Source organism: Myxine glutinosa, chromosome 12, assembly GCF_964187855.1.
Source record: "Myxine glutinosa chromosome 12, kmMyxGlut1.1, whole genome shotgun sequence".
NCBI lineage: Eukaryota > Metazoa > Chordata > Myxini > Myxiniformes > Myxinidae > Myxine > Myxine glutinosa.
This window is the reverse complement of record NC_136272.1, coordinates 48,843,631-48,856,172: the sequence shown is the minus strand read 5'-3', so window position 1 is coordinate 48,856,172 and position 12,542 is coordinate 48,843,631. Positions and strand designations below refer to the sequence as shown.

Sequence of the window (12,542 nt, the reverse complement as noted above, 5' to 3'; positions counted from 1 at the left end):
CACCTACCTCATTCTCATCCACCCTCTCTGAAAAAATGTCCACTTCTCCCTTCATTGACCTCCACACCCCTTCCGACCTCACTGACTACTACAACCACACTCTCTCCTCCTGCCTTGACCAGCTTGCGCCTGTAAAAACCAAAACAGTTTCTTTCACCCATTCTGCTCCCTGGTTTACCCCTGAACTCCACCTGATGAAAACTCGTGCTCGCCAACTTGAAAGACTCCGCAATAAAACGGGTCTCACAGTTCACTCCCAAGCCTACAAGGACCACATACAACACTACAAAGATGCCCTCTCCCGCGCCCGCTCTGCCTACTACTCTCAAATTATCCACTCTGGCTCCGGAAACCCAAAAGCACTCTTCTCGACAATAAACAAACTCCTCCGCCCCCTGAACACCACCACCCAGTCATTCACAGTAGACAACTGCATCTCCTTCCTCTCTTTCTTCCAACGCAAAATTGACAACATCTACAACAGCTTGACCACCGCCGCACCCGCTCCCCCTCCAACCACCTGCCCCCCCTTGTCCTGCCATCCCCTGTCTCGGTTCTCCCCAATCTCTCCTACTGACCTCTCTGAACTCCTCATAGGAATGAAAACTGCCACCTGCACTCTTGACCCCATCCCCTCCAGCTTTGTCAAAGCCTCCCTCCCTGCTCTCTCTCCACTTATCATTGCAACAATAAACTCCTCCCTGTCTACAGGCATCGTCCCACCTTCCCTCAAAATTGCTGCTGTTACCCCCATTCTAAAAAAACCTGGTCTAAACCCTGACACCCTAAACAACTTCAGACCCATCTCCAACCTACCCTTTCTGTCAAAAGTTTTGGAACGCGCTGTAGCCACTCAACTCAAACATCATCTCTCTGCCAATAACTTGTATGAAACATTCCAATCCGGATTCCGCTCCAACCACAGTACTGAAACTGCTCTCCTCAAAATCACCAACGACCTTCTCCTCTCCTCTGACGCTGGCAACCTCAACATTCTCGTCCTCCTCGACCTCAGCTGCCTTTGACACCATCGATCACACTATCCTCCTCACCCGACTTGAATCCACCTTTAACGTCACCGGCACTGCCCTCTCTTGGATTAAATCATACCTCTCTGACAGATGCCAGTTCATCTCCATCAATAACTGCAAATCCCCCACTGCTCCCCTCCCCCAAGGTGTCCCCCAAGGTTCAGTTCTTGGCCCCCTCCTCTTCATCCTTTACCTGTCCCCGCTCGGTCACTTAATCCGCCGTCATGGTCTCCAATTCCACTGCTTCGCCGATGACATCCAGCTTTTCATCTCCACCAAGTCCGTCTCCACCGACACCCACTCTATCCTGACAAACTGCATCACTGAAATAAAATCCTGGCTTCAAAATCAGCTTCCTCAAGCTTAACTGTGATAAATCTGAAATAATCATCATTGGCCCAAAAACGCTCACAAAATCCACCCATAACTTTGCCCTCAACATCGACGGTATCCCAGTATCCACCTCCCCTCACATCCGGAATCTTGGCGTCATCTTTGACCAAACCCTTTCCTTCGACAAATACACTAAACAGATCACAAAGTCAGCCTTCTTTCACCTGAAAAACATTGCCCGTCTCCGCTCATCCCTCTCCTCCACGGCTGCAGAAACCCTCATCCACGCCTTCATCACCTCCCGTCTGGACTACTGCAATAGCCTCCTCTATGGTTCACCCTCAAAAATCACCAATAAACTCCAATACATTCAGAACTCCGCTGCCCGTCTACTCACTCATTCCCGGACCCGTGACCACATCACCCCCGTCCTTTACAAGCTTCACTGGCTCCCCATCCCCCAGAGAATCCAGTACAAAATCCTCCTCTTGACATACAAAGCCCTCCATAACCTGGCCCCATCCTACCTGGCTGACCTCCTCTCCAGACACACTCCCACCCGCAACCTCCGCTCTGCTGGTACCAACCTCCTGACCCCCTCCATCCGGACCAAATTCAGATCCTGGGGGGACAGGGCCTTCTCCATCGCTGCTCCCACCCTCTGGAACTCACTACCTCACACCATCAGAGACTCCTCCTCACTCACCACATTCAAAACATCACTAAAGACCCACCTGTTCAACGCTGCATTCAACATTCAACCCACAGCATTTAACCCCTGACTATCTCTTCTCCTTCTCCCTCCTTTTGCTTTAAATATTTCCCTATTGATTCTTGTCTTGTCTTTTTGATTCTTGTCTTATATATATGCCGTATATCGCTGCTGTTTGTTTTCTTGATTCTTGTCTTTTTGCAATTGTTGTTTTCATGTATTGTTATGCATTATGTTTTCCACTCTGTCAAAGCGCCTTTGGGCTTCTGGAAAAGCGCTATACAAAATAAATGAATTATTATTATTATTATTACTTCCTTGTTTTCAGTGATTGCTTTTGGTTCATGTTTCTGGAGCTGGGATATTGAGACTTTTGCAGATGTGCCAGTGGATTACTCTACATACCTTGTTGTGTCTTTATGTGAACAGCTATTCTGACATGAGATTTTATTTACATCCTGGCAGAAGGTGACTTGTGCTTTCTCTTTCTACCTTGCAGAACCTACACTTGTCCAATTGACTCAGTCTTGACATTTTCTTAAAGCCAATGGTCTAGTGTCTTTCATCTTGGGCACTTAAAATGATTCGTTCTTCATCACAGTTGAGCTGACCTTTTCTTAGCCATTCCAAAGAGCCTCTCCATAACTTTTTTTTTTTTTTCCTTTTGAGCTTTGTCATCACATTTTTAACAAACCTTTATTAAGACAATGTGGAGAAGACATTAATAATTGGGTCAAAATCAGCTCATGTGTCCTACAACCCTGCTCTGCTGCTCTTGCACATCCTCGCTCTGCCCTCTTCACCCTGTCATTTGCCCTCGGTCATCTTACAGCTGCTTGGAAATCAGCGAACGTCACTGCATGTTTAAAAAGATGCAAAAATTGATCCCCTTACCTACGGACTTATCGGCTCTCTTCCATTCATCATCAAGATAATGGAATCCATCATTGCAGTTGATAGGAACCTTCTTCTTTTTCTCCAACAACCTCATCTCAGATCACCAATTTGGTTTCACACCAGGCCATTTCAAGCCTGGACATGCTGCTTCAACTCTCCCAACAATGGATGGAGGCCTTCAATATCAGACATGAGATCAGGTCATCTCTCTGGACATACAGTCACGTGAAAAAGTAAGTACACCCCATGTAAAGTTTTGACCTTTTCAACATATTTCAACATACAGCTATTTGATCTTCATTTCAACAATATTGATCGATAAAGGTGATATAATATTCTATATAATAATACCGTAAGGACTCGACTTTGTTATCCCTTTTACGCCGCACCCAGTGACCTGATGCCCACGGCACTAATGGATTTACAATCTACGAACCGTGCTCTTTGTTTATCACGTACATTCATACTCGAAAAATCTGAATTAGCCGACGTTGGGGCCCAAAAGCATCCGATTAACTGCCGATATGATGCCATCTTACGACACCATCGTATTGGCGTCTGCTGGGTGAAGGCGCAGCAAGCCGTCCGCTGATTGGACAGGCGAAGGCGACAGCAAGCCGTCCACTGAGTGGACAATCCCAGAGTGGTGCTATGCCGATTCCTATTACGAATCCATTCATTTTTCAAAAGTATATCGTAGCGTTGTCATTTACAACCCCGTTGAAAGTATATTTCGGTTATATAGATTACATGAAGAAGAAGAGGCCATCCCAAACTCTTCCGTTCTTCGTGCCAATGGCTGCTTGTACTCTGGTGTTATGTCTGGCGTCGGTGATTTGGACAGTGTTGAGCTGCCGGAGGTACGGACTGAATGTGCGATGCACGAATGTGTTTGGATGTCGGGTTAATGTGAATAAGTAGAGTGAAGGACGAGACCAAAGGAGCAGACATTGTCGCATGTTGTGCCGTGTGGCCTGGTTCGTTGGGCTCGAGAAAAAAACCCATAAGGTTATTGGGTTATGGGTGTTGAGGAGGTTATGGGTGAAAATGGAATAAGGAGATTATTGTTGAGGATCATAAGGTGAATGCGGGGTGAGAGGTGAAGATGACAAGATGAATGAAGAAGGGTTTGGGACGATAATGTGAGTGAGGGATTGAGGACGACGAGATGAATGAGGAGTTGAGGATGATGAGGAGTTGAGGACGATGAGGGGTTGAGGACGATGAGGGGTTGAGGACGATGAGGGGTTGAGAACGATCAGGTGTCGAGGACGATGAGGGGTCGAGGACGATGAGGGGTAGAGGGGTCGAGGACGATGAGGGGTCGAGGACGATGAGGGGTCGAGGACGATGAGGGGTCGAGGACGATGAGGGGTTGAGGACGACAAGGTGGATGAGGGGCTGAAGACGACGAGGTGCATGAGGGTTTGAGGACGACAAGGTGGATGAGGGGTTGAAGACGACGAGGTGGATGAGGGGTTGAAGACGACGAGGTGGATGAGGGGTTGAGGACGACGAGGTGGATGAGGGGTTGAGGACGACAAGTTGGATGAGGGGTTGAAGACGACGAGGTGGATGAGGGGTTGAAGACAACGAGGTGGATGAGGGGTTGAGGACGACGAGGTGGATGAGGGGTTGAGGACGATGAGGGGTTGACTATGAAGAGGTGTTGAGGACGACGAGGTGGATGAGGGGTTAAGGACGACGAGGTGGATGAGGGGTTGAGGACGACGAGGTGGATGAGGGGTTGAGGACGACGAGGTGGATGAGGGGTTGAGGACGATGAGGGGTTGAGGACGATGAGGGGTTGAGGATGATGAGGTGGATGAGGGGGTGAGGACGACGAGGTTGATGAGGGGTTGAGGATGACGAGGTGGATGAGGGGTTGAGGACGACGAGGTGGATGAGGGGTTGAGGACGACGAGGTGGATGAGGGGTTGAGGGGTTGAGGACGATCTATATAATAATAGCGTAAGGGCTCGACTTTGTTATCCCTTTTACGCCGCACCCAGTGACCCGATGCCCACGGCACTAATGGATTTACGATCTACGAACCGCGCTCTTTGTTTATCACGTACAGGCATTCTCGAAAAATCTGAATTAGCCGACGTTGGGGCCCAAAAGCATCCGATTAACTGCCGATACGACGCTATCTTACGACGCCATCATATTGGCGTCTGCTGGGTGAAGGCGAAGCAAGCCGTCCGCTGATTGGACAGGCAAAGGCGACAGCAAGCCGTCCACTGAGTGGACAATCCCAGAGTGGTGCTATGCCGATTCCTATTACGAATCCATTCATTTTTCAAAAGTATATCGTAGCATTGTCATTTAAGTAGATTGCAATAAATACGTTGTTCATATACGCACTCTTCATTCTCATCTTTCTTCCTAACTCTTACTCGGACAAGCAAATCCCCTCTGACATCCATAATGGTACACTCTATCCATACACCACATACTCCCTTCCATGGATGTTCCACGGGTTTCGGCGAGTAACAAATATTCATGAAACATTTACATTTTGTAGTCCATTGTATAATTTAAATACACATAAATGCAAATTTCGCATGTGGAAAAAGTAAGTACACCCTTGGCTCTAATAGGTGGTATTGTCCCCTTTGGCAGAAACAACCTCAAGTAGGCATTTCTTATAACTGTCTATCAGTCTCTGACATCGACTGGTGGAAATTTTTGCTTACTCCTCCATGCAGAATTATTTCAGCTGTGCGATGTTTGAGGGGTTTCTTGCATGCACAGCTCGTTTCAAATTCCCCCACGACATCTCGATGGGATTTATATCTGGGCTTTGACTTGGCCATTCCAGAACCCTCCATTTCTTTCTTTTCAGCCATTCCTTGGTGGATTTACTGGTATGTTTAGGGTCATTGTAATGTTGCAAGGTCTACCTTCCAATTGAGCTTCAACTTTCCGACAGATGGCCTCACATTATCCTCAAGCACCCTCTGGTACAATGAAGAATTCATAGTGGATTCTATGATGGTGAGCTGCCCAGGCCCTGATGCAGCAAAGCTGCCCCAAACCATAATATTCCCATCACCATGCTTTACAGTTGTTATCAGGTTCTTGTGGTCAAATGCTGTCTTTGATTTTTGCCAAACATGTCTTCTGGTACTGTGGCCAAATAGTTCTACCTTTGACTCATCTGTCCAGAGCACATTGTTCCAGAAGTGCTGGTCTTTGCCGAGGTGTTTATTGGCAAACTTTAGTCTTGCCCTGATGTTCTTTCTGGACAGCAAAGGTTTCCTCCTGGCACACCTCCCATGTACATCAAATTTGTGCAGCCTCTTTCTAATGGTAGACTCGTGCACTTTGACATAAACAGTGGCAAGCGCTACCTGTAGGTCCCGTGATGACATTCTGGGGTTCTTAGAGACTTCTTTCAACATCTTGCGGTCTGCTCTCGGGCTGATCTTGCTGGGGCGGCCTGGCCTGAACAAGTTGGCAGTTGTTTGGAATCTTCTCCACTTGTAGATGATCTTCTGGACAGTCGAATGATTGATTTCAAATTGTTTGGAGATCTTTTTAAACCCCTTCCCAGACTCGTAGTCATCTATAACCTTCTTTCTGAAGGCCCCAGAGAGCTCTTTTGATCTAGGCATGGTGACGACGCACACTTCAACAACAAAGAGCAAACCAAACTAAATGTCTGAGGTTTAAATAAGACAGGTTCCTCCAAGATCCTCTCTAACGATGTTCTAATCATTTGCACCTGAGCTGGTGCACCTGATTCTAATTGTAGGTATTTGAAGTAGTGATAAATGTAGGGGTGTACTTACTTCTTCCACATGCGAAATTTGCATTTATGTTTATTTAAATTATACAATGGACTACAAAATGGAAATGTTTCATGATATTTGTTATGTTATATCACCTTTATCTATCAATATTGTTGAAATGAAGATCAAATAGCTGTATGTTGAAATATGTTGAAAAAGTCAAAACTTTACATGGGGTGCACTTACTTTTTCACGTGACTGTATGTCATGATTTTGATACAGTCTGGCATCTTGCCTTACTGTCCAAATTCTCTGTCTGTTGTATCCAAGGTCAACTTCACACATGGTTTCCTGACCCCCTCTACTCTCGTAGCCAGCATGTGGCCCTCAATGGAATCCATTCATCTCCTCTCCCTGCCAAGGCTGTGGTGCCCCAAGACCGTGTTCTGGGACCAGTCACATCCCTGATCTTCAAAATGATCTCTCTGACTTTCTGGAAAACACTGTTTATCTATTTGCTGCTGACTCCACCTCGACCATGACCTCATCCTTCAGACAGACGGGCTGTATCCTCTTTCTTCCCTTGCTTCAGACATATAAGAAAAAAATCACAAGATTGTCAAACACTTGCAATATGTCTTTCAGTCCTGACAGATCTCACACTCTCACTATCTCTCTCCGAAAGGACCACCTGGCAAACCCTCCTATCTACTTTCTTAACAATCCTCTTCAGGAAATTCATTCTTTCAAACTCCTGGGTCTCACTATCAGCCATGACCTTTCTTGGGCAAACCATATTTCTGAGTTGGCCTCCAAAGCCAGCCTCCAACTGAGCATCCTCCGGCGTGCAAAGTCCTTCCTTGGCACACATAAACTCCTATGCACCTACAAGGCCTTCATCAACAGCTTGGTGGAGTACTGCTCTCCCCTTTGGGCTGGCTCCCCTGCTTCATATCTTGCTTATCTTGACTGCATGGAAACCAAGGCCTTCAAGACCACTGGAATCTCCCATACTGAAGCTGAGTTTATGGGCCTATCACTTTGCCATCGCAGACAGGTCGGTGGTCTCTCTGGCTTCTACCCCCTCCTTTTTGTCTTGCACCCTCTGCTCTTGCAATGTCCCTCCCACCCCCCTTCCAGGTTTCTGGAGGGCACACATGGTCCACCATCAACCCCCTTTTGGTGAAACTACCTACAGTCATGTGAAAAAGTAAGTACACCCCATGTAAAGTTTTGACTTTTTCAACATATTTCAACATACAGCTATTTGATCTTCATTTCAACAATATTGATAGATAAAGGTGATATTATATAACAAATATCATTAAACATTTACATTTTGTAGTCCATTGTATAATTTAAATAAACATAAATGCAAATTTTGCATGTGGAAAAGGTAAGTACACCCCTACATTTATCACTACTTCAAATACCTAAAATTTGAATCAGGTGCACCAGCTGAGGTGCAAATGATTAGAACATCGTTAGAGAGGATCTTGGAGGAACCTGTCTTATTTAAACCTCAGACATTTAGTTTGGTTTGCTCTTTGTTGTTGAAGTGTGTGGCATCACCATGCCTAGATCAAAAGAGCTCTCTGAGGCCTTCACAAAGAAGGTTATAGATGCCTACGAGTCTGGGAAGGGATTTAAAAAGATCTCCAAACAATTTGAAATCAATCATTCGACTGTCTGGAAGATCATCTACAAGTGGAGAAGATTCCAAACAACTGCCAACTTGTTCAGTCCAGGCCGCCCCAGCAAGTTCAGCCCGAGAGCAGACCGCAGGATGCTGAAAGAAGTCTCTAAGAACCCCAGAATGTCATCACGGGACCTACAGGTAGCTCTTGCGACTGTTGATGTCAAAGTGCAGGAGTGTACCATTAGAAAGAGGCTGCACAAATTTGATCTACATGGGAGGTGTGCCAGGAGGGAACTTTTGCTGTCCAGAAAGATCATCAGGGCAAGACTAAAGTTTGCCAATGAACACCTAGGCAAAGACCAGCACTTCTGGAACAATGTGCTCTGGACAGATGAGTCAAAGGTAGAGCTAATTTGGCCACAGTACGAGAAGACATGTTTGGCGAAAACCAAAGACAGGATTTGATCACAATAACCTGATACCAACTGTAAAGCATGGTGGTGAAAATATTGTGGTTTGGGGCAGCTTTGCTGCATCAGGGCCTGGGCAGCTCACCATCATAGAATCCACTATGAATTCTCCATTGTACCAGAGGGTGCTTGAGGATAATTTTGAGGCCATCTGTCGGAAAGTTGAAGCTCAACTGAAGGTGGACCTTGCAATATGACAATGACCCTAAACATACCAGTAAATCCACCAAGGAATGGCTGAAAAGAAAGAAATGGAGGGTTCTGGAATGGCCAAGTCAAAGCCCGGATCTAAATCCCATCGAGATGTTGTGGGGGGATTTGAAACGAGCTGTGCATGCAAGAAACCCCTCAAACATCGCACAGCTGAAAGAATTCTGCATGGAGGAGTGGGCAAAAATTTCTCTCAGTCGATGTCAGAGACTGATCGACAGTTATAAGAAACGCCTACTTGAAGTTGTTTCTGCCAAAGGGGGCAATACCACCTATTGGAGCCAAGGGTGTACTTACTTTTTCCACATGCATAATTTGCATTTATGTTTGTTGAAATTATACAATGGAATACAAAATGTAAATGTTTCATGAATATTTGTTATATTATATCACCTTTGTCCATCAATATTGTTGAAATGAAGATCAAATAGCTGTATGTTGAAATATGTTGAAAAAGTCAAAACTTTACATGGGGTGTACTTACTTTACAAGTCAAAACTTTACATGGGGTGTACTCACGTGACTTTAAATCCAGGATCACTGCTCACATTCACTCATTTATTCCTCTTTTCCCCGCCAGTGGAATCAACTTCCACATCCTCTTCAATCTCGTTCTTCCCTCTAGGGTTCCAAGACAGCTGTTCACCACCATGTCAGATCACCACAATCCAAAACCATGACCTTTCTACCCTCGTTAACCCTACAAAAATCCCTCCTCCTTCCAATTTCACAGTTTTCCCTCCTTGGAGTTTCCCTCTGTGTATATCTTGTCCACCCCATGCATGTGTGTGTTTGCTTTCTGTTTTTGTCTGTTACCTCTTGATCCATTCTGTGTACGAGCTCTTCCATGAGCCTACATGTATACACAAAATGTCAAAGTTCAAAGCCACGGTAAGTACAAATAGGCCTTATTAGCCCACCCACCGTGCAGTGTGAGATGACTGGGTTTTGTAATCACTTCCGTGTTTCTTTATTTACCATTTAAACTTTTTTCAAAAATATTTCAACAAACTGTTATTTTGAGAATATGGACAACACTAATTCTAAAAATTTTTTTTTTTTTTTTTTACCTGTTGGTTTCGTCAAGTTTAGTTCGAGTACAAAGCAGATGCGGACGGGCTTTGCATTTAGAGATGTATTCTCGTTGTTGTTATTATTAATAATATTCTTGTTTGCTACAATTATATTATTGCTAATATGAGCCTGGTGTTGGCTTACCGGTTAGGGTGCCGGCTTCGGATCCTAGAATCCTGGGTTCGAATCCCGGTCGATCGCTGAATTAACCACCAGCGGGGTTGACTCAGCCTGTTATCCTTCCGATGTCGGCAAATTGAGTACCAGTTTACTGGTAATTTCCTGCGTATCACAAGAGGCGACTAACAGGGTTGGCGGCAGGAAGGGCATCCGGCCATAAAACATTGCTTCAAAAAGGGGACCACGGTGCCCGAAAAAGGCCAACCACCGCTCCGCGGGGAAAAATGGCCTCAAAAGGTGGTTCATGTTCATTCATGAGAATTGCTATTTATTAAGAGTGCAGTAATACTGTTTTATATAAAGACATTTATGTGTGTCACGTTTATGTGCAGAGGCTGGTCTGACACTCCAACTGTATGCCGAGTTGATCGGATGGGGAGAGAGACCCCTAGGCGCATTCCTCCACTACCCAGCACAGAGTGAATGGCAGCGAAAGGAGCTGCTCTTCCGGAAGATCCTGCATTACTTACACCATGGCAAGGTGCTCCACCCCATGATTTATAATCCAATTTGTGACAAATATATTAGGAATAGTAAATCTTCAGTGTCATTTGGGTCGAGGCTTGTCATAATCATGATCTCATAGTCTCAAGTTCCTTAATACAACACCAGTATTTACGGTTGTATATTTAATTGAACACCTCTATACTCTCTTACTCTTGCACAGAGCTGGGAGTATGGTATCCCTTTGTGCCGAGAACTCGCCATCCAGTATGAAGCAATATACGACTACCAGAGGTTGAGCTCAGTCCGGGTGTGTAGCCTCTTTTTGATTTCAAAGATCAAATATACATCTGGTCATCCCCTATCCACACACTACCATACCCCATGATTTACTCTTATTTCTTGCTGTGTTTCATTCAGCTTGTGTGGAGCTTATTCACTCACCCCCATTTGTCCTCGCTCCCCCTCCCCACCTCCTTCCCCATTGATCTTGCTCTCTATTCTACTCAGAAGTTGGTGTTTCGCCCTTTCCATTTTGCTCCATTCCATTCTGCTCTAGCTCTTCCATGAGCCTAGATCATGCATACAAAAAATAAAAAAAAGGATGTTCTTTACCGCCACCTCCTCCACCAGATTGGCATCATTACTTAAAAAGAGGTCCAACACTGCACTCCCCTTTGTGGGCTTTTCTACAAACTGAGTTAAAAACAAGAAGGATAGTCTCACAATGGCATAGCTGGGCTTGGATCTGCTGATTGGAGGATCTGCTGCCCCCTGTCATGTGACCAGATCCTCAGCTCTGATTGGTGGACGTTTTTGAGGGATATATGTATATACATACTCCGGACAGACAGACAAATGCTGTTCCAGATAACATTGCCCTAAGGGCTATGCCATAAAAATATGGCTGCCGAACTGCTTGACTGATGACGTCGTCACTTTTATTTTCTCAACCAATTTATCTCGATCACACTGAATAATTTTCATACTGATCGGATCAAGAGTTCTACTCATCGATTTATGACGTCATAATTAAGGCGATTATGACATCATCATTAACATATGTTATTCCCCATGGGGAGTACTTTACAAAGAGCCACCTTTCAATTTTTTTATATAGAGCAGTTTTGAAGATATAGGGGTGCAAAGTTTTCCGATTTTCCCAAGATTGCACCCATAACACGTGACCAATTACATCATAATTATCATTAAAAATTTTACAGGAGGAGGTATGCCATGGTAAAAATTTAGTGTTAATCGTTCAAACGGTTGTAGAGAAAACGAATTTTAAAGGGAATAAACCCATAAAATGCCAGCTGAAGGGACATACATACATACATACATACATACATACATACATACATACATACATACATACATGCATATATACATACATATTAGGTGTATCGGAAAGTAATGTCGTTTTTCAAAGAGGAATAAACAGCTTAAAAAACGGCATTGCTTTCCGGTACACCTAATACATACATACATACATACATACATACATACATACATACATACATACATACATACATACATACATACATACATATTAGGTGTATCGGAAAGTAATGTCGTTTTTCAAAGAGGAATAAACAGCTTAAAAAACGGCATTGCTTTCTGGTACACCTAATACATACATACATACATACATACATACATACATACATACATACATACATACAGTACATACACCGGACGGACAAACAGGTGTGATGACTGAGCCTGTCATCTTTCCGAGGTCAGCAAAATGAGTACCAGCTTACCATGAAGAATGAGCCATTCAAGTATCCTGTATCGGAGTGGCGACCCGTC

General features: G+C 44.7%; 1 protein-coding gene across 1 annotated transcript in view; it reads left to right on the top strand.

Moving 5' to 3' along the window:
• The window catches only part of LOC137437234 (dedicator of cytokinesis protein 3-like), a 317,733-nt gene that overhangs the window by 259,243 nt on the left and 45,948 nt on the right, over window positions 1-12,542 (top strand). The window contains exons 41-42 of the mRNA XM_078766260.1: window positions 10,616-10,764; window positions 10,951-11,037. Of these exons, the coding sequence (XP_078622386.1) occupies window positions 10,616-10,764; window positions 10,951-11,037 (236 nt within the window). The remainder of the gene's footprint in view (window positions 1-10,615; window positions 10,765-10,950; window positions 11,038-12,542) is intronic.